The 23330-nt window shown below is 43.2% G+C and overlaps 1 protein-coding gene across 5 annotated transcripts in view; it reads left to right on the top strand.

The window, feature by feature from the left end:
* The window catches only part of MLLT10 (MLLT10 histone lysine methyltransferase DOT1L cofactor), a 209436-nt gene that overhangs the window by 104365 nt on the left and 81741 nt on the right, over nt 1-23330 (top strand). For all 5 annotated transcript variants that reach the window (XM_054020656.1, XM_054020659.1, XM_054020657.1 and 2 more), the window contains one exon: nt 14619-14714. In XM_054020656.1, coding sequence (XP_053876631.1) covers nt 14619-14714 — 96 coding nt within the window. The remainder of the gene's footprint in view (nt 1-14618; nt 14715-23330) is intronic.

The following is a 23330-nucleotide window of genomic DNA, read 5'->3' on the forward strand; positions in this document are numbered from 1 at the left end:
GAGTTGATCCTTTGAGAAGGCAATTGTCCAGGTAAGGGAAGATCATTATTCCCCCTGTTTGCAAAAATGTGCTGCAGCTACCACTAGGGTTTTGGAGAAAACTCTTGGAATAGTAGATAGGCTGAATGATCTTGGAGGTCAAGGGCTAAAAACCAGTCCCCCTGTTGCAGTGCTGGCAGTATCTTGCTTGCTAAGAGAACTTTAATTTTGCTGTAAATAATTTTAATTCTTAGTTGTATATAGTTGTCCGTTCGTGTAGTTAGGTCTCTCCTTGGACTTTCCCCTCTGTGGGGAATTTCCCCAGCCTGTGGACTATGACGGTTTTAAAGACGGTTTTAAAAACTGTGCTTCATGTCCGTGCTCCTTCTCTGTGAGTGACAAACACCAGCACTGTCTTTACTGTCATGGTGAAGCCTGCATCATCGCATGTTGCTCCATCTGCTGTCTGTTCCCATCCAGAACTCGAGTGGCCCGAGGACTTTGCCTCCACAAGTACCGCATGGAGGAAGGTATGCTCCCATGTGTGCAGCCAGATCCAGCACCAGTGGATCTGCCGGAGCAGCGCCTGTCACTGGCGGTGAGCGCCTTCCAGTGCAGCACCCACAGTACTGATGCACACATTGAAGCCCCATCGTGCACGCAAGAAGCTCAACAGCTTTTGGGGACCGCCGCCTAGTGCAGCATTGCCTCCCTCAGCCATGCCAGGTCGGATGTGAAGTCACGCATCAACGTGGATGCACCTGCTCCAAAGAAGTCTTGTATGGAGCATAAGTCTAAGCATCCTCAGGCTCTGCCAGTGCTTCCCTCAGCTCAGGTGCTTGGGCCACCGTCAACACCGCTGGACCATCCGGACTTTCACACTTGGTCCCACGCATACCGGGGCGCATGTCTCCCCGTACGCCGATGGCTGAGCTCCTCCTGTCATATGCTGTCTCTCCTCGGCGCTCCGGTCCTCCGCCTACTTTGAGACTTGGGCATATGAGCTCCTCCTGCTCCGCCAGCATCCTGCTCTGCTCCGACCTTCTCCACGGGTACCCCCGATGGATGAACCTCTTCTCCTCATGGACCATCCTGCTCTACCGATGGCACGGATGGTCCCACTCCTGCCAGACCCATCTTCTGACTCGGAGTGCTCCTCCAAGCCAGACCCAACCTTCTCGCCTGCTCGGTCCTACAGCCCAGACACTTGGCACTGACCTTATCCATCGGCATATGGTCCATTGGCCGACCTGTGGTTCTGCTACCCATGGTTGCTGCCGATGCCCAGTGATCCCTATGCCTGGCCCTGCTGGCCTACCACCTGACTGTGGAGTACAACCACACCCTCATCACTGGCCATCTCTGACCCACACCGCTCTTCCTTTATGAAGAGCCTCAGAATGCCCCTGCTCTATTGGCATCATCGGCACTGATGGCACCCCCAGACCCCACTGGCGCCTCTTCGTCGCTGGATAATGCGCTTATTCCCCCTCCTCTTTCCCCTCCCAATGACCATGTCCAGTACCAGGGATTACTTCGCCACATGGCTGCGGCTCTCAATCTTCCCATGGACTCCCAGAATCAATTCCTGGGCATTATACAACCCCCGGGACCCTCCCATACTGCCCTGCTGAGCCATGAAGGCATCTTAAAGCTGACTCATGCTATCTGGCACTGGCACACCCTGGCCTCCTGTGCCCCTACCCAGCAGAATGCTGCTACTTCGTAAATAAAAAGTATGGACTTTTTATTTACCCACCCACTGCCTAACGCTCTTGTACATGTGGACACTGAGTCCGTCAACAACATTTCAAGTCCATACCACCTGATTGGGCTGCGAAGAAGCTGGATCTTCTAGGATGCACGGTCTATTCATCTGTGGGCCTGCAGTTCCTCATTGCTAGCTACCAGGGCATCTTGGCAAAGTACGACTTCCTTTCCTACTCTAAGTAGTGGACTTCCAAGCCTTTCTTCCTCCAGAGAAGCAACAGGACTTTCAAGACCTTCTGTACCAGGCAAGTTGGTTGCCAAGGTCGCTTTTCAGACTTCAGTTCATGCTGCTGACACTGCATCCTGCTATGTAGCATCCAGGGTAGTGCTCCGCCATGACTCTGGGCTGTAGTCTAGCAGGTTTCCAAAGGAGGTCCAGACTATCCTCAAGGACCTCCCTTTTGACAGCCGTAAGTTGTTAAGCGACAAGATGGATGAGTCCCTTCACTTCGTCAAGGCCTCCCGTGTCACCCTCTGGTCGCTGGGCATCTATACCCCAGCTCCTCTTGGGACCTGAATCTCGTCCTCTCCAAGCCGCCCTTTGAGCCCTTCGTGGCCTGCTCCCGTGGCCATCTTTCCATGAAGGTGATCCTCCTGTTAGCTATCACCTCCTCACGGCGCGTTAGCAAACTGGCAGCTATGATCACAGACCTGCCTTTTACTGTCTTCCAGAAGAATAAGGTCTCTTTGTGTCTTCGTCCAAAGTTCCTCCCCAAGGTGGCCTCTTCCTTTCACCTCAACCAGTGCATACATCTCCTAATCTTCTACCCTAAACCATATACCTCCTCCAGGGAGCCAAACACTCCACTCCTTTGATGTTCTCCAGGCGCTGGTCTTTTATCTCCAATGTACTCATGCCTTCCGGGTGTACCCTGGCTCTTCGTCGCCATTGCCGAGCACTGCTGGGGTTGTTCCTTCTCCTCACAACGCCTCTCCAACTGGATCTACCGTTGTATCACAGACTGCTATGCACTGTCTCATGTGTCCCCCTCCCCCCCCCCCCGGGTGTCACAGCCCACTCCATGCATGCATATGCAGCCACGTCCGCTTTCCTTGCAGACGTTCCGTGGCAGGATATTTGTTGGACAGCCACTTTGTCCTCTGTCCACACCATTGCCCTTGCATTAGTGACTGATGCAGCAGTCAGTCGAGCTGTCCTGCAAACTGTGTCCTCTCACAATCCCTTGCACCCGGTGCCACACTGAGCACTGCTTGCTACTCTCCCGGTGTTTGGAATCCACATAGGAATCATCACTTGAAGAAGAAGAGAAGGTTACTTACTGTAACTGGAGTTTTTCGAGGTGTGTGGTCCCTATCTGCATTCCAGTCCCGCCCTCCATCCCCTCTGCTCTGGGCTACTTTGATTCTTGGTATGAGGGAACTGGAGTGGTGTGACCCGCACAGCCTCTTAAAGCATCGGATGCACCAGTGTGGTCGACGCATGATGCACATGTGTGTCAATGGACACTACTATGAATATTTCTGGCTCTGGTGCATGGTGCGCATGCACACATGCATTTGGAATCCAGATAGGGATCACACATCTCGAAGAACCTCCAGTTACAGTAAGTAATCTCCACTTATTCTTTTATGTTTTAGAACTTCATTTAATTGTTTTGCATTTTTTGAGTTAAAATAACTCATTTAAGTAATGTGTGTTTTGTAATTAGGCATAAGTATCTATCCAAGGCTAAGCCTACTGGAGAACACAAAGTCTTACTCTGTTGTTCTAATAAATTAGTGCTTTAAAATATTGACTATTTTGGGTATTATTTGACAGGTCAGTTGACCAATTATTTTTTGACGGGACAAATGCCCAACCCTACACACTCCAGATATGAGTTCCCAGTTGGACAATCCTACAAAACTCTCCCATATGTGTTAGGTCAATCCCCCCCTTTCCTTACCAGTTGCCACTTCATCCTGGAACTCCGGAATACCTTTTGGCCCCAGGATTTCTGTGACCAGAAGAAAGATGTCCCATATTTAGGCCTTTTAAAATTTGGTTGACCGTCCTGTAAGCATTTTCCTAGACATAAAGTTGCAGCTATGAAATAGACTTCTGGACTTATTTTAAATAGGAGGTGACATTTTCCTCCTGGTAGCTAATAATAGAAGTTTTGCTACATCTGTAAGTGTATAAAAGAAAACAAGTGAACACTTTTAATCCCCTGAAATAATCTAGATCGCACAGCATGCAGTTCAGTCAAAGCAACTGAAGAAATTTTACTAATCAATAACTTATAAAAGTTTTTCATTTAATTACATAAAATCTTTGGCCTTTGTGAAGTAATAGAAGGTATGCCTTGTCTTCTCATTTTTTTCTTCATAGAGAACAGTGTCTGGAATAGTAGTTGCTACTGTATTCCAAAATGATATACCGCTGTCTGTTTTCTTATCCTGCAGCCTGCAATTATTGTAATTAAAGTAGGTGTTATATAACTTAAGAGAGAGTTGTTCTTGAGCTCCCAAATGTGAAATAAAGCTTTCTGATTAATCATAGCTATGAAATATGAATCTCTGGTTACGCTAGTTGTAGTTTAGCTATATCCTAGATTAAGGTTTGCTTGTTCTTGGGTGTCTATGTATATGTATGCAAAATATATTTAATATCAGTATCATAAATGTTTTCCTACCATATGGTCTTCCCACTATAAATGTTTTCTCATTATCACAAGCTTCGTTGCATGTCTATTTAAATACAATTATCAATGTATTCTCCATTTATGGGATATATAGTTGCCTGTGCCAAGTCCACAGCTATCTAAAATGTCAGTGCTGGTTAGGAGCAGTTGAGGTTAGGGTTGCCAACTTGCTAATCGTACAAAACCGAACACCCTTGCCCTGATGCCTGCCCTGCCCGGCCCCACTCCTTCTCTGAGGTCCTGCCCCCCGCTCATTCCATCCCTCTCCCTCCGTTGCTCGCTCTCCCCACGCTCACTCATTTTCACCCTGCTGGCTGAGAGGGTTGAGGTGCGGGAGGGGGTGAAGGCTCTTGCTGGACGTGCGGGCTCTGGGGTGGGGCTGGGGATGAGGGGCTTGGTGTGCTGGAGGGGGCTCCAGTCTGGGGAGTGGAGCAGAGGGGTTCGGAGTATGGGAGGGGGCTCTGGGCTGAGGCAGAGGGTTGGGGTGCAGGAGGGAGTACGGGCTCTAGGCTGGCTGTGTGGGTTCTGGCCAAAAATGGAAAGGGGGGGGAGTTCTGGGCTGGGGCAGAAATTTGGGGTGGGGAGGGCTCCAGCTGGGGGTGTGAGCGCTCGTGTGGGGCTGGGAATGAGGGATTGGGGTGCAGGAGGGTGCGCCGTGCTGGGACCGAGGGGTTCAGAGGGTGGGAGGGGGATCAGGATTGGAGCAGGGGGTTGGGGGGTGGGAGGGGGTCAGGGTTGCAGGCTTCCAGCGGCGCTTACCTAAGGTGGCTCCCGGAAGCAGCTGCATGTCCCCTCTCTGGCTCCTCCACGGAGGCACGTCCAGGCAGCTCTGCGCGCTGTCCCGTCCACAGGCGCCACCCCTACAGCTCCCATTGGCCACAGTTCCTAGTGGGAGATGCACAGTTGGTGTTTGGCGCAGGGGCTGCTTGCAGAACCCCCAGGCTGCCCCTGCTGCGCCGCCGACCAGACTTTTAATGGCCCGGTCGGCAGTGCCGACCAAGCCGCACGGGTCCCTTTTCGACCAGGCATTCCGGTCGAAAACCGGACGCCTGGCAACCCTAGTTGAGGTCCACCTCATTAATCTTAAATGTTCAGACCTGAGGCTGTAAAGGGGATGCATATCATCTTTGGTCCAGCTGGGATCAGTTTATATATAGGCATCCAAGCCCTGCCAGCCACTTTGAAAAGGGGGAAGAAATATGGCTCTCTGCAGAGGAGGTATCATCCACGTTAGAAGAAGGAAGATGGATCCAAGGACAGGTCTCTAGGGATGAGATCTTCAGATCTGAAGGGTCTTTGGAGAGTGTGTAACCCAGGGCCATCTTCTGTGGCGTGCCCTGAGGAACCTATGTTAGTGAATCTAAGTGGTAGTCTTTTGATCTGGAGGGAATGCCAGACCAACGTGATTGCCAGATCTTCACTTTTTAGCACTTTGTGCTAGATCCTCTTTAGATCCTGATAGACTGGTTTCCCCTCTGTCGTCTCTTCTTTTTTTCTTCCCAGAAGAAGTGGGTGTGTTTTTTGGTACCAAGACTAGTGTCTAGCCTTAGCACCCAGTGGGATAGACCTTGAGATTAATCTGGCTAACTCTTGGATCAGACTTAACCCTTTATCTCAAACAATAACTTGCCCCCTTCTTTGTCTCCTGTAAGGCCAAAGCAACATTGGGCCAGCTAAGGAGATTGTTTGAGGGGTAAGTTGTCTTAGAAGAACCTCATTTAGATGTCTGCCTGTGTCCTTGATACTGCTGTGTAATTTGATCTTCAGTCATGCTGAAGTGATTGGATCTCAGTCCAAAGCCCCAGTCACACATTGAATATCTTCTTTTTGGGTGGTCCAAATTTATTTAGTGGATACTTTTGGAAGTCTTAGATACTAGACTTCAAGTTTCAAAGACACTGCTTTGGGTCTGCTTTGGTCTTAATTGTCAGCTTATCAAAGATCTTTACCCCAACAGTGTAGGAAACTGAGGAGTAAGTACTGGTAAAAGGCTTCTGCATGAACTCCTGTTCTGGTTTCGTGCAACACAAGAGTCTTGGTCCAGACATTTGTATCGAACCCTTATATTTCCCTTTTCAGCACTGGTATATTCATTTCCTGGCAGCCTCGGATGGCATTGTTATGGACTGTTGGGTCCTAAAAGTCATCCCGAAGGGCTATGCAATGCAATTCTGCTAGATGCTGCCTCCTAACCCATCTTCCCTATATTTTTTTTTCAGGGATCTATTTTCATGGTCTTAGAAGATCTATATCACTTTATTACAGGGTGAATTTGATTTAAATCAAATTGATTTAAATCATTAGTCAGGAAGACTCGATTTAATCATGGATTTCTACATAAAAGTGCATTCTGGTTGCTTGTTATAACCTTAATACATATTTTTCACCACTCAGAGATAGAGGTAGGTTTCATTTTTAGAAGGTACACACTATACATTTTTAAAGTGATTTATTTTAGTTTTACAGCTATGTCAGAAAATGAATGATTGTTTGATTATTTCATTTACCAAAGGTAATTGAAGCAGATATTTATGAAGTCATTGGGAGGTGAACTATCTCCAATTCAACAGTTAATCATTAATATTGGGAGGATTTTCTTGCCATGCTATATTAGGAGGACAACATCACCAGGAAGACATTTAAATTGTTTTATTTAACTAAAACAACATTATGTATAGTGGATTTTTTTCTTCAACAGCAAACATAATATTTTAGCAAAACAAACATATGAATTTTTGAATTTAGTTTAAACATTCAAGTTTTTTTAAAATCAGGTTTGTTTTTGTTAAAATTGTTTAACTAAAATAGTTAAATGAAATATTTAAAACAAAACAAACAAAAATTAAATCGACTATGTCAGCCAGGTCAACATGAGAAACTTAAAATATTGGCTTCTGCAGCTAACTCAGTCATCTTCACCTTCCTTTTCCTGTTTGTTCATAATCTGGAAAAGAAAAACCAGCTTTCCTGCTTTTTCAGCAGGAAACGATCACTCAATTTGGAATGAATTAGTCCAAAGGAAGAAAATATTCTTTCTACACCAGCAGAAGAAGCTACTGCTGTTAAAAGTGAGATTATCACTTCAACAGTCTCTGAATCCAAGTGCTTAAGTGACTTCCACCAGTTCACTAGTGTGACTTTCTTTAAAACATCAGCAAACGTATATTTCTTGAATGGTTCACCCTTAGTGCTGAAGTTTATTATAGTTGGCATTATGGACGGATGGTTGCTGGATGTCCATGTCATAGCCAACTCCTATTCTTCAGCAGTTAAGGTTTGACCCTGGTACTGAGTATTGAGCCTAGTTGCAAGAAGATGAACTGGAGATAGTGCTTGTCCCATTCATTTTTTTAATGCTTGTAATTTAACTCTGTCATTGCTTATTTCTCTTTTTAAGATCTCACTCAGTTCCTTCCAAATTTCAACAGTCAGCAATAAAACAGCTATTTCCCTGCATTTTGTTCAAGGCTACAGAAATAAGCTTCAGGGTACTCAGCATGTGTTCCACATTTCTCTTAAGCCCAATGTTGAGAACGTTGGCTGTGACAGTTTTTCAGTTTTGTTCACAAACTGTCATCAGATTAGTCCAGTTCTTGATATAGTGCTCAAAACTGTCCACTACTGAGTTCCATCAGACTTCTTGTGGGAGAGTTAGCTTGGTTCCTCCCACTTTTTTCAGAGCAGCTGCTGCAAAGTTGTTGTTAAGGAAGTATTTTGCAATTTCAACAACATTAGCCTTTATTTCTGGAACACTGAAGTCTTTGGCTAGGAGGTGCATCAAATGAGCACTGCAACTGTATTTTACTAGCTTGGGACTCTCTTCTAAATAATTTCTTCTCGTCTTGAATACATTTGCAGCATTGTCTGTGACCAAGCTGCATACTAGACATTTGAATTTATTTTCACAGTTTAATAGCTTTTACTGCTACTTCTTGTAAGTATTCTGCTGTGTGTGCATTTCCTGATGTATCAATTGTTTCTGTAAGAAAGACATTCCCTTCTTCTGTTGTCACACAAGCACATACAACAGGATAATTGTGGACATTGCTCCACTCATCAAGACTCAGGTTAACTGAGGGTTAATTTTACCCTCTAGACCTTTTGCAAACTGCTCAATTTCTCTTTCATACACTTTATCCAGGAATTTGCCTGCAACATCTGCTCTGTTGGGTGGACTGTATCCTGGTCTTAATGACTGAACCATGTTAATGAAGCGTGGGTTCTCAAAGGAGAGTTTGTTGCATAAACAAACTGGGCAGTTTTTTAATCAATTACCTCTTTTTCTAATCTGCTGGTTCTTATCACAAACTTATCTATGGCTGTTTCTGGATGATGGAGATTTTTTTTTTTCTTTTTGCTACAGGTGATATACTGTGACTATGTGACATACATGATGTGACTGAAACACTATAATTGGCAAATAACTCTGAAACTATAGAAAATGATGATGATCTTGAAGATGGATAGTCTTCAGAATCCTAAATGTTGAGGATGGATTCTCCTAAACAAAAGTCAATGCAGTTATTTAATTATTATTCCCATACTGCTCATTTATTATTTACTCATTGCATTCACTGACACTGAGTACTACTTTAAAGGTGAAATTGTAAAAGGAAGATCTGCCTATTTCAGCTACTTATTTTTTATCACAGCTGCATCTAAAATGATAGTACCATAGAGTAACAACTATATTTTTTTGCTCAAACATGAGAATTCAAGAATAGTCCAGAAGGAAGACAGGCAGTCCTTAAGAAAGAAGTATGAAATAAAAAAGTTTACCAGCCTGAAGATCCTGCATGTTCAAACATGTTCCTTTCATCTTCTTCAACTCAGCTTCCTCCTGAGAAGGAACACTTCTCATGATGTTGTTTCATTCGGGCAACCAGGCCTTGCATTTCTTTGTTGCACTGTTCGCATTTTGCACACATGTCTGCCTGTCTTACCCACAAGTAGAGGAACTTCATTAATATATTCCCAAACTGGGTCTCTCTTATGACCTGCTGCCATTATAGGTTTTCCCTTCTAGTGAGAGAATGATATGGTAGATCTCAAATCAGTGAAGGCTACACTCAGAAAGACCTCAAGACTTCTGGAGTATGCTGCTTAAACGGTTTCACTTTTGTTTCTACTGCCTGTCCCTCCCTTCTCACATTTATCTCCAGACTTCTTCTCCTTGTCCAGATCTATTCCGCCCCCAACAATCTTCTATTCATTGAACTTTTTGAAGCTTTGCACTTTAGGGCTAGCCTACACTGGCAATGCTAGAGCGCTGCTTTGGCAGTGCTTTAACTTGGCTTGTGTAATCACGGCATAGCGCTGGGAGAGAGCCACCTCCACGAGAGGTATAGCTACCAGTGCTGGGAGCGTGGCTCCCAGTGCTGATGCACCGTTTACACTAACGCTTTACAGCGCTGAAACTTGCTGCGCTCATGGGGGTGTCTTTTCACACCCCTGAGCGAGAAAGTTGCAGCGCTGTGAATTGCTAGCGTAGACAAGCCCTTAGAGAGAGGTAAGGGATTGACTCTGTGTACACAAATTTGCAGAAGGACAATAGGATTGAGGTCTGTTATTTCTCACCTCTATATATTTATTTATTTATTTAAATACATTTTTTGCTGTTAACAAGCATGTTATCTCTGGAGACACAAATCCACAGTTTGAGAATTGGAAAACTAAGCATCTCTGATGGTATCTTCTAGACTGAGCACTGAGTCCCATTGGGTAGATAGAAAGATTAGCCTAAATAATCTATACAGAAGCCCCTGGGACCTCCTAAGATTGGGTCCCTAATGCATGAACTATTGGAACTCATTTATAAAACTTTCCTTAAACATTATGAATATATTGTCTCATACTATAGAATTAGAATTTTTAATCCCTATTCCATGGTGAGAGATCTTTGAGCTATAATGTGTCTTAATTAAAACTATTTTTACATTCGTTTTTTTTTTTGATAAAATGCTTTTTGAGGAAAAAACCTATTTAAATAAAAAAAATCTGATTTTTGTCCACCCTGCATTATTAGATTGGAGACAGTTGAACGAGTACATCTGGAGATTCAAGTATTATGTTGTGATGGTGGTATCCATTATCCTTTCCTTATCTGTTAGGACTGGCTTAGGCCTTTAAGTGTTCAAGCTGAAATTGCCATCATTCTGTCAGAGTTGTAAGTGGACAGTATCTTTAGTTCTGTGTAAGAAACATTCATAGTTATAAAGTGCTGTCTTTTGGACAGCTCCCTGGGTTTTTACAAAATGTGGGGAGTCAAGGCAGTTCATTTCAGAAATTAGATACCTGAAGTTGGATGATTGGTCAGTTCAAACCCACTCCTTTCAAGAAGTTTGTCAGTCTCTGAAAGTAATCCTCTTTCAAGCCCTGGGTCTAAAGATAAACTTGAGGACTTTTGGGGAAATGATGCTTCAAATAAATATAATTACAAGCAATACTTTGGGTTCTGAAGTGTTTCCTTACACAAAATCAAGAGTTTTGTAGCTAGATGTTAATTGACAGTACCACACCCATGTGCTACAGAAATAAGTGCTCATTCTCAGCCTTTGTATCCGAAGGTGTTGGGTCTTTGGAACTGCTGTGCATATTATCAAATCTACAAGGCTGATTTTCGTCTGTTAGGGAAAAGGAATTTGCTTGCAGACTCTTGATACTCCAGCATGGGAAGAGGAACAACAAAAATGGTCCTTGAAGACAGCAGTGGCACAGACTCTGTGCTGGAGAAGAGAATCATCTGTCCATAGATTTTTTTGCTACAAAAAACTCTGTGTGTAAATGTTCACTTTTTGTTAAAGGACAGGAAAGGATACTGGCATGTTGACAGATGGCTTTTTTAGGACTGGAGTAATCATTTCCTGTTTTCATTCCGTGGTTCATTTTCTGTATGTTATGAGGAAGATAAGAGGAGACAAAGCTCACTTGCTTCTCATAACTCCAGCCTGGGCTTGTCACTTCTGGTGTTTTGATCTCATGCAACCTTTTTTGGAATTTCCAGTACTTCATCCTGAGCTTCCAGATCTTCTGCCTAGAAAGGAGGTCAGATTTGACAGTCAGGCCCAGAATCCTTTTATCTAAAGGATTAAATCATGCTCCAAAGAGATGCAGGACATAATTTTAGAATCCAGGAAGGCGCCTACAAGGAAGCCAAGGTTCCTTGAAATGGAAAAGATTTGTGTGAACTATGGCCAATGGATTGTGTACTTTACGAACACTGATTTCTGATATTTTTGAATGTTTGTTTTAGTTAAATATATCAAAATTTTATTTCTTAGAATACACAGAGTAGTTTCTAGATCTGGGAGAATAAATGGTTTTTTCAGTTTACTTGCAGTTCAGAAAAAAATTAGATTGATTTGAATCCAAAAATTTCAAAAAATGTGTCAAATAAAAAAAAATCTGTTTTTAAGTTAAATTAAATGTTTTGTTTGACTTGAAATACATTTTTTTGCATTGTGGTTGTGGTGGTGACCTCCTTTATAGCCTTAGCTTACTGATGTAAAACAGTCATCTGGGATGTGGGAGACTTGAAAACAGTTTCCTCTTCTGCCTAGTGTGGAGAAGGAATTTGAATGTGGGTCTTAACTGCATTGCACTTGTGTGCCCTAGCTACTTGGCCATGGGTTATTCTGTGGAAGCTTTTGCACTTTTTATATATAATTAAATAGTCATTGGAGCAGGGACTTAAACTTGAGTCTCCCAAATCCTAGGTGACTGAATTGTTACAGTGCTATGAATAACAATAAATAATCATTGGGCCAGAGAGAGAGAGAGAGAGAGCGAACATGTGTGAGTGACTCCATAGCCTGGTGGTTAGGGCACTCACTTAGGGCATGGGATTCCCAAATTCAAATCTCTATGCCACAACAAGTACAGAGGGGAATGGAACCCTGGTTTCCAACATCCCATGTGAGTGCTTTAACCACTGGGCTAATGATTATGAGGGAGGCCACCGCCGCTGCTAATCCCCAAAAATATTTTTTTCAGGCCAAAACTATTGAGTGAATTTGTCTCAAATTCACAAATAGATTTGGATCCACCAATAAACTATTAAACATATTGTCCAGCTCTACTTATTTATGCTTTCCACTGCGAGGTTCCAGATTCCCCTGTCCTTAGACATTGTACAGAAGTTCTGAATAGAACATATCAAGCAGACAGAAGATTTTTTCCATTCCAGTGGCTTGAAATTAAAATTTAAGACAGATGGAAACAACCTTTTAACTGTTTGGGAGAGCAGTCTGTACTACCCCCTTCTAAATGTTATCTTTTATTGCTACACTAGCTTCATGGGGGGGCAGAACAAACTACAGGGTTTTGTGGTTGTGGGGCTGTTTATACTGTGTTCCACAAGGACAAAATGGCTTTATGTTCTTGCTGTATATTTATGCTGAAGATGTTTTGAAATTCTGTTTTTCTTAAACCATATTCATTTCCTGGTGAGGCTAGGTAATATAAACATGATTTTAAGAGGGTGCTGAGTTATTTAGAGAAGATAAAACTTTTTAGAAAATCAGCCAAGTTATTTATAGTTTATGGTTGTAGAGTGTGGAGTTTGCTTTACTCATATTTTCAAAATGAATTAGACTTTGCATGTAGACTTTTTCAGTTAGTTGGTGACCCATTACTAAGGAAGTTTAAAAGCCCATTCAGCTAGTTCTAAAGCAGCTTTTATGGCATGCTTATCTGATGGCTCTTCCCTTGCAAATATGTGGAAAACTGACTTTTGGAGTTATATTTATATGTATTTACATGCATTTCTCCCTTGATATGACATCTGATTCTGACAGTGTTGCCATAAGAGCAGTTTTGCAGCCATTATCAAATAAGTATTTTGCTCTCCTGCTGGGGATTGTATAGCCACTTAATCTTCATGTCGATCTATATTGACAATTCTCAAAAGAGGAAGAAAGGTTACTTACCAGCAATGGCTTGAGTATAATGCCTTTGCAGATCCACAGTGCCCAGCTTCCTTCTCCACCTTTTGGAGTACTTCTTCTGAGTCTTTCAGTTAGCCAAAGGAGTTGGGACCATGCAGACTTTTTGTAGCTTTGTGTCCAAACATTTGCTTCTGTGAAGGAGTGGTCATATATATGGTACTGCTCTACTGGGTATGGTGCAGGTGCACAAAAATCCTGGAAATGTGAATCTGCAGAAGTAAAATATTCAAGGAACAGTTGCTGGTAAGTAATCTTTTTTCCCCCTAGTGACTTCAGGCAGCATCATCTTCCCAAACAAAAGTTCAGTAATGTTTATAGGGAGAAATTAAAACCCTAAAACTTTTCAGTCACAGGAAAAATGTAGAACTTCTACAGCAGGTTGATGCTATAAAAATCACAATTTTCATGTTAATACCCTTCTATTGAACACAAAATATAGGTCCTGGTTCTGCAAACATGCGGAGGGCTTGTAGGCAGGATCATGGCCCTAGATTGGAAACAGTTAAGGAAAGAGACCATTTTCTTTGATATTTGCACAGTATTAGCTAGCTATACTTGTTGTGGTCAGTAAATAAAGGAAAACAGAAATACTTTCTAATTTTTCAGCGTATTTTAAAAGGGAAATATTCTGTTTGCTCAGTTAAACATACTGAAAGTTCAGAATGATTTTCTCTCAGCATATGAACTAATAACTTTGAGACTGAAGTTTGTAATAAATAACATTAGTGTAGTTTTCTGGAGGGTGGCCATCTTGGTAAAAGTGTCATTTGTGATACCCGTAGTAGAGCAAGACTGAGATTTGTAAATTAGTTAATGTTCTGACTTACTGTTGATTTATAGTAATAACCCAATGAAAAATAAAATTTTCACTATTAATACAATAATTCTGGTGGAAATACAAGAACTTTAAAACAGAATGGATATCAATATAGCTTTTTAATTCAATTTTTCTGTAATGTTATGGTACCAAGATCTTGATTTTTGGCAAGACGGTTTTATTTTAGTAACACTAATAGATTCAGTAATGCTAATTGTAACTAATAAAGAATTTCAGTGTATGCTGCTTCTCAATGCAAACATTCTGATGGTTCTGCTGAACAAAATGTGCGTAGTTTAATATTTGAAATATTAGTCATTTGACTTTCACAAGAATGTAACTTTTATAGTCAAATTTGTTTTTTGTGTTTAAATAATAGAAAATTGTATTATGTATGTCATACATGGATTATGTTGAAGATGAACCTGAACTTGGGTTATATTTTACTTTCATATTTTGTAGAAATATAAAGAAAAAGACAAACACAAACAAAAATACAAGAAGCAGTCTGAGTCTTCACCATCTTTGGTTCCGTCTCTTACTGTAACTACAGAGAAAGTAAGTTTTCTTTTTCCCCCCTCCTAAGGCTTAAGTTCAAATGAATTATTAAATTTGCATTTTGACACGTTTTTAGTAATGTAGAGTTGTAAACTGTTTGTGTCTGTGCTATGAAGAATGTCTGAGAATTTTATAATTGCAGAATAGTTACTAGATAGTGGATATAGAGACTGTAAGAAGTTGTACTTGTCTGTGATAATATTTGGTGAATTGAGAAATATGAAAAATTAAGTTATTCATACTCCATTGTAATAGGACTCTTTATACATTCCATGGGTGGCGTACCTGAGCCCACTTATCCACTGACGCTTTAAAAAACACCGTACCCCAATCTGGGTCTATTCTGGTTATGTGATATGTATGTATCTCGTGATCCTTGTAACTGATACCTGTAATCCCTCATAACTCAAGCCGGACCCCAGATGTACAGTACCTTCCCTCTTAACTTGTGTATATTTAATTTTAAACATTAACTTTAATAAAAATTTTGAATCTGCTCTTGGAGCATTTGCCAGACTATCACTGACACAAGAAGTATTCAAGTCAATAATTGCAAACTCATGAGCACGGTACACATCCACAACACATCACATTTCTTGAGTGTTAGCAATTTTTGCCTCTTATCTGCCTGCTGCATTGAGTCTTCCTTCTTGTTGTGGCAATGACTTGACTCTAACTCAAGGGACCCATGTGAAATGCCAAGTTGTAAAGAATATTTTTAAGAGGGACTACAACACATGACACACATAATGGTGCTGTTACAGGAACACAGTAGCTTATAAATGTTTTTCTTCCGCAGAGTATGAATTCATTTTCTCCCATTTTTTGGGATCTCAGGTTCTCAATACTGTTTGACACATGATTCTGAAAAGTGGTGGTTTGAGTTCATTAGTTCTTGGTACTCACCAGTATAATTGTTTTATCTTTCTATGGAAAGATGGCAAAACCCTGCACCCAGACCCTACCATGTGGCAATCTGATTGCTGGATCTTTACTCATTGCTCAACAAAATATAACCTTTGTGTTTCCAAAACACCATGACTCTTGTCAGAGCATGTAAAAACCTGAAACTTCTGCTTTTCACTGTCTGAGGTTTCCAGAGGAAAGGTGTAATCACCTTTTCAAGTAACTGTATAAGTTTTGGAGATCCATCACTAACAGAGCAGATGTTCTCAGTATGCTTGGACACTTTCATTTCTTCTCATCAAGATTAGGAACATTCATTTGAAGTGTGCACACTTTTATAGTTTCATAATTAATACAGTAAGCCTGCCTTTTGTCTGTTCCTCAAATGTCTTGTGAAGGGAAATGTTCCAAAGAAGCTAATTTGTGGTCTTGGAATGTATGGTCTTTTTTGGTCTTGGAGTCATCCTTTTTTCAGCCATTGACTTCTGTTTTGGCCTGGCCTGGCCTGGCCCTGCATAGTGTACTTGTACTTGCTAAACATAACAGACGATATTTGGCGATGGGCGATATTTGGATTGTGTTGCAGCTCAGCTGGCTGGAAATGGAAGGAGTAGTAGCAGAAGAAACTGCCTGTGACACTATTGTGATTTGATGTAGGACACAGAATTAGTTTACAATATATTAAAACTAAAATATTGAGAGCTCTGAACAAGTTTTGGTGTATTGGTCTGAGTACAGGATTGGTATTCAATAACTTCTGAGTTCTGACCTGCCTCATTTTTTTTCTAAGTCAAGAGGGGGAAAGCATTTACCTACTTCACAAGGATGTTGTGGTGACACCTAATGTTCTAAGGTTCTTTTGAACATGAAAACATGAACATTTGTAAATGGTGGATATTCTTCTTACACTGAGATCCCCCTGTGACGTTGTGCAATCTGTATGGTTTTATAAAAACATGATAAGTGAATATAATGTAACTGGGATATGCTTCATGCAAAAGGTCTCTTGTAAGGTATCATTACAAAGCTTATAATCTACTGAGTGTGATCATTCGATTTGTATAAATGTACCACTCTTATATCTAAAACTAGAAATATAAAATATAACTCTCAGGGCCTATTGTAATTCTGTAAAGCGTGGGCCATTAATGATGGTTTGGAATCTTGATGACTCCCATTGTCTGCAGATGGCTGTGTTTACCTGTGAGTCTTCCTGTATATGTGTGTGCTGGCAAGTAAGTAATGAAGTCTTGCAGTGACATGTGATCATGTCACCTGAACTGGAATCCATCTTTAACCTGGTGCTTTTCCAGTGGGGGGGGGGGGGGGTGGAAACCCAGAGGGACAAAGGGTTCCCGCCTTATGCAAAAGATATATAAAGGGGTGGAAGAGAACAAAGGAGAGAGAGGAGCCATCATGAAGAATCCCCTAGCTATCACCTGAGCTGCAACAAGAGCTGTACCAGGGGAAAGAATTGTGCCCAGGCCTGGAAGGTGTTCAGTCTGAGAAAAAACTTACTAAAGCATCTCTGAGGGTGAGATTATCTGTATTCAGTTTGATTAGGCATAGATTTGTGCATTTTATTTTATTTTGCTTGGTGACTTATTTTGTTCTGTCTGTTACTACTTGGAACCACTTAAATCCTACTATCTGTATTTAATAAAATCACTTTTTATTTAGTAATTTACTCAGAGTATGTATTAATACCTGGAGGAGCAAACAACTGTGCATATCTCTCTATCAGTGTTATAGAGGGTGAACAATTTATGAGTTTACCCTGCATAAGCTTTATGCAGGGTAAAACGGATTTGTTTGGGTTTAGACCCCATTGGGAGTTGAGCATCTGAGTGCTAAAGACAAGCACACTACTGTGAGCTGTTTTCAGGTAAACTTGCAGCTTTGGGGCAAGTGATTCAGACCCTGGGTCTGTCTGGTTGGAGCAGATGGGAGAGTCTGACTCAGCAAAACAGGGTGCTGGAGTCCTGAGCTGGCAGGAAAAACAGGAGCAGAGGTAGTCTTGGCACATCAGGTGGCAGCTCCCAAGGGGGTTTCTGTGATCCAACCCATCACACCCCCTGAGCAAGCTCTCCCTGACCAAGACAAAGCAGAGGCACTAGGGACCCCCTTGACTATCCCACTGTTATGTGAGGTGGCTGCATCCATCTTCCAGAGTAAGGTTACAGCCCTCAGAGGTGCCAAGACTTCCAGTTGAGACAGTAGCAGTATGTGTGGAATAGGGCCTAAGCCAGGGCTCCCCAGTATACCTGTTTTCCCTCCTAAAACCCGGAGTTTACATTTGCAACATATAATTTTCCCTTACTCTTTAGGCTTTTGTCATAATCTTTGTTAACAGGGTTTGACTGAAGGGGAAGGATTGGAGGTAATTGGGTGAAATCAGGACAGGGAGGAAGCCGAAGTAAAACATAATTTCACTGCTCAAAATCTTCATTAATCCAGACATAAGGTTGACCGGCAGTGCCTCATACCCTTCCAGAATGTCAAATGCACTTATACCTAAGCTCTAAACACAGATAATATAAAGTGAAGCTGGAAAATAAAGTTAAAGTAATAGTGTCCACAGTCCTTCCCTCCACAGAACCTTAACTCTGTCCCCCTTTGCAGCTGGCAATTGGTAGTGGAAGAAAACTAAACCTGACCAGTCCCTTTAAAAAAAAAAAAAAAAACTTGCCATTTTCTGTGTTGTATCCAGTATAATGGTATTCCATTGTTCTTCTTCAAACACTCCTGCTAACTCTCACAGTGCTAGATGTTTCCCATAGCACTTTATTTCCTGGTTTTAGTGGTTTATGCACATTCAGTGTTCTGGAAAAGTGTGAGGCGCATTGCTAGTCAAGTGTAACAAAGTTTTTGGTAGTCAGTTTCCCTTGTATTTTGAGGAAGTGATAATAGTGAGAGGGCATGGTTGAGGGAAACCTGTAGGGATGGGAAGGATTGATGGGTCTTCCTCACCACCACTCAGCTACCAGGTCTCTTCTCCCCCTGTTCCCTCCATGGCCCAAGTATGGTTGGAGGGGTTATAGGAAGGAAAGAAAGAGGCAACTGGGCTGTGAGGGTATAGCTACCAAGTAGAGGCAGAGGTGAATGCCAAGCTCCTTAGTCTACTTTGGGGGCTAGTGTAAGGTGAAGGGCTCCTGTATCATAGGAGGATTGCAGAGATATGAAGTGGTCCATTCATCCCAAAGTCTGTGCTCTTCCCCATTTTCCAAAGTCTGTATGAACCTCTGCTGTGGCACACCAGTTTTCAAGACAATTTCCCTGTACGTGTGGGATTTAGAGTACTTTGATTGTAATGAATAGCTTTGTATTGGAGGAGCTGTATCTGAGGAACTCCTTGACCAATGACCCCAAATGCACACTACTTGCTCTGTGCCATGGCATAGCACTTTTCAAGACAATCCGAGTATCTGTGTGGATTTTCAAGCACTTTGAAATATCCACTCTTAAACAAAAGGCTCTTCTCTCAGGGCAAAACTTCCAAAAGTGGAGCCCCTGTGCACCCCCTCATCCAAAGCTGATTGTGGGCAGAGAATGGTAGAGCGCACAGCAGACATTCTGAGAAATCTGTTGAGGGCAGGACTCAAAATCACAGTTTCTGGGAGTTGCTCATGAGCTACCTAGTGACAGACAGCAGGTGTGCCTATAAACACACTTTCTCACTTCAGAGCAGCAGTCTTGCACTACATGTACAAATTGATGTCTCTAGCACCCAGGCTCAAGCCAATTTGTAGAGCTAAATTAAACACTTAACTTGTTAAAAATTACTTAAAAGTGCTAGTATAGGTGCTGGACACTAGCTGAATACAGACCTAATCAGGTGATACCAGTTTTTGGGGTAGATCAGTGAAATATTTTGAGCCTCCGGTATGTGCAAAAAATTATACGAACCCCAGAAAATGTTATTGTCAGGTTCTTTATTTCAGGATGCTGAATCTTGGGAGCCCCTGGGTTAAATGGCCCCAAATTTGGCCCAGTAATCCTACTCTCAGACCCCTATTAAGCTCAGCAGTTTTCAAAACAATTTGAGTGTGCTTGTGAATTTTTAGAGCACTTAGAAAAATCAACTGTTAAACAGTAAGCTTATCTCATCCTTAGGCAAGGTCAACACTAGAAACTCCTGCCAGTATAACAGTGTTGGTTATGGGGGGGGGGGGGGGGGGGGCAAAATTTTTATACCAGCAAAAGCCTGAGTGTGGACACAGTTATACTGGGGAAAATGCAACAGAGAGTCATGTGACACCTTTAAGACTAACAGATGTATTCAGAGCATAAGCTTTCGTGGGTGAATACCCACTTCGTCAGACACATGTAATGGAAATTTCCAGAGGCAGGTATAAATATGCAGGCAAGAATCAGTCTGGAGATAACGAGGTTAGTTCAATCAGGGAGGGTGAAGTCCTCTGCTAGCAGTTGAGGTGTGAATACCAAGGGAGGAGAAACTGCTTTTGTAGTTGGCTAGCCATTCACAGTCTTTGTTTAATCCTGATCTGATGGTGTCAAATTTGCAAATGAACTGAAGCTCAGCAGTTTCTCTTTGGAGTCTGGTCCTGAAGTTTTTTTGCTGTAAGATGGCTACCTTTACATCCGCTGTTGTGTGGCCAGGGAGGTTGAAGTGTTCTCCTACAGGTTTTTGTATATTGCCATTCCTGATATCTGACTTGTGTCCATTGATCCTTATACGCAGTGACTGTCCAGTTTGGCGAATGTACATAGCAGAGGGGCATTGCTGGCACATGATGGCATATATAACATGTGTGGACATGCAGGTGAATGAACCGGTGATGATGTAGCTGATCTGGTTAGGTCTTGTGATGGTGTTGCTGGTGTAGATATGTGGGCAGAGTTGGCATCGAGGTTTGTTGGATGGATTGGTTCCTGAGTTAGAGTTGTTATGGTGCTGTGTGTGGTTGCTGGTGAGAATATGCTTAAGGTTGGCGGGTTGTCTGTGGGCGAGGACTGGCCTGCCTCCCAAGGTCTGTGAAAGTGAGGGATCATTATCCAGGATGGGTTGTAGATCACTGATGATGAGTTGGAGAGGTTGAAGCTGAGGACTGTAGGTGATGGCCTGTGGAGTTCTGTTGGTTTCTTTCTTGGGCCTGTCTTGTAGCAGGAGGCTTCTGGGTATACATCTGGCTCTGTTGATTTGTTTCCTTATTTCCTTGTGCGGATATTGTAGTTTTGAGAATGTTTGGTGAAGAACTTGTAGGTGTTGGTCTCTGTCTGAGGGGTTGGGGCAGATGCGGTTGTACCTCAGTGCTTGACTGTAGATAATGGATTGTGTGGTGTGTCCGGGGTGGCAGTTCTGTCTTGCAGGATTTCCCACTATTTTACAGCTCCGCAGCCTGGGCCCTGTGAGCTCAACTCAGCTGACACTGGCCGGCTGTGGATGTTTAATTGATGTATAGACGTACCATTAAGGCTTGTTACTCCTGGGGGAGTGCACAATATTTTAAAATTCTGCAAATTGTATTTGTCAATAAATAAATGTGGCTCCAGCATGGCAGTGGGGAGCACACGCCACTGGCTGCATTGAGGTGGGAGATCACCCTGAAGACCCTACCTCCCTTGGTACAGGGACTCAGCAGTGAGGTTGGCCCTGACCCTGACACAATGCAAGGGGTGGGCCTGCCCCAGAAACACCCCGGGGTCCTGCCCCTCTGCGCCAGGTGCACCAGGTATGGTGGGCAGGCTCAGCCCAGCAGGATCCAAGTGTGGAGGGGTTTAGTGTGGGAGGATCCAGGTGGGGGGTGAGAGGTTTCTGTGTGGGGCAAGCTGGGTGCAGGTGGCTCAGTGGGAGATGTGGATGCACAGAGGGTATGGGGAGATGGGGCTCGGCAGGGGAAGGGCCTGGGGGGCACAGTGGAGGGGTCCAGGTACTGGGAGAGTGGGGCTTGATGGGTTGGGGGTCCAGGTGCAGCTGGTTGGGGATCAGTGGGGTGGGGGTCTGGGTGTGGGGGGCTTGTTGGAGGGGTCCAGGTGTAGAGGGGTAGGGCTTGTCAGGATGAGGGTTCGATGGGCCTGCTTAACGGGGGAGCCCCAGCTTCTGCCAAGGGGATACTGCCTGCTGGGCTCCCGCGATTCCCCTATCCCCTTTTCTTCTCCATTCCCTTCCCACATTCCCCTCCCCCTGCCCTATTCCACCCCCCTTTCCTTCCCCACTGCCTCTTCTCCCCACCCCCTTACTTCCTCCTTCCTTCATTTCCTTCACTCCTCCTTACCTAGCCCCACTGCAGGCACTCACTGTTGCACAGAATGGAAAACAGGAAGGCTCCCAGCACACAAAAGGAGAGCACGACTGGCACGAGGACCCAGGAGGCATTCCGCTGCAGAGTCAGCAGATCCGAAACACAGCTTCCTTCAGCTGGGCAGCTCTGCGCTTGCAGAACGAGGGGGGCAGTGTCATGTAACCTCATGTACCATCCCATGCCTCGCCTCTGTTTGGAGGGGGCAATCCCTGTCCCCAAAACTGCACTCATGGTCCGCCACCCCTCCCCCCCGCACAGCTTCCCTTTCCTTCCCTGCTGTTTTCTGCAGGGAAACGCAGGAAATCTGCAGGAGGGCCATTTTCTGCGGGCACGCAGTCATGCAGAATCCCCCCAGGAGTAACTTGTCAATGCTTAAAATGCTATAGAGGCACAGCTGCATTGCTGTAGCGCTTCAGTGTATATACTGCCTATGCTGCTGGGAAGGATTCTCCCGTCAGACACAGGTAATCCATCTCCCATTGACCTAACGCCGTCTACACTGGGACTTAGTTTGGCTTAACTATGCTGCTCAGGGATGTGGATTTTTCATACCCCTGAGTGACGTAGGCCTTGGCTACACTTGGGACTTCGCGGCAGCGCTGTGAAGCGCGAGTGTAGTCGCGCTGCCAGCGCTGTGAGAGCTGTCGCTGTATGTACTCCACCTCTCTGAGGGGAGTAGCTGGTAGTGCTGCGAACAAGCGTGCAGCGCTGCAGGCTCTGATTACACTGGCACTTTACAGCGCTGCACTCGCTGCGCTCGGGGGTGTTTTTTCACACCCCTGAGTGCAGCAAGTTGCAGCGCTGTACACCGCCAGTGTAGCCAAGGCCGAAGTTATGCTGACCTAATTTTTAATGTTGAGTGGGCCTTAGTCTAGATAAGGCCTTAACTATTGTGGTGTTGCCACCACACTGTAATAATCAATATCAGATTGTAATGAGTGTAAATCAAGAGGTGAATTTGTAATGGCCAAGAAATAGATTTTCAAAAAAGTTAAGAATAAAACTGGAAATTAAAAAGTATAAAAGCAAAGATAAAAGATAAGCAAGGTTTAAAACTAAATAAATCTAGAAATAGGCAGAGTGAAAAATAAATAGGCAAGAATTAAAACAAAAATTAGAAAATAGGCATGTAGGAAATAAAAGTAAGTAAAATAAATGAAGGGTTAAAACAATTATAAAAGTGAAGAGGCAGTGGCTGAAAACTTTTAAATACAGATGCTTTTTTAAAAAAAGAAATTGTATTGGCAAGAGTTATTAATAAATCTTATTAAAATAGGCAAGTTATTGTTGTGCTGTACCAAGCATGTATGAACACATGGACTTTGACCTAAGGAGTTAAATATCTTTAAAAAAAAAAAAAAAAAAAAAAAAAGATGAACCTACTGCCTTTCATCCCAACATCTGTTGTCCCCCCCCTCCTCCCCCCCAAACAAACAAAACAAAACAA

This window comes from Malaclemys terrapin, chromosome 2 (assembly GCF_027887155.1).
Source record: "Malaclemys terrapin pileata isolate rMalTer1 chromosome 2, rMalTer1.hap1, whole genome shotgun sequence".
Lineage (NCBI taxonomy): Eukaryota > Metazoa > Chordata > Testudines > Emydidae > Malaclemys > Malaclemys terrapin.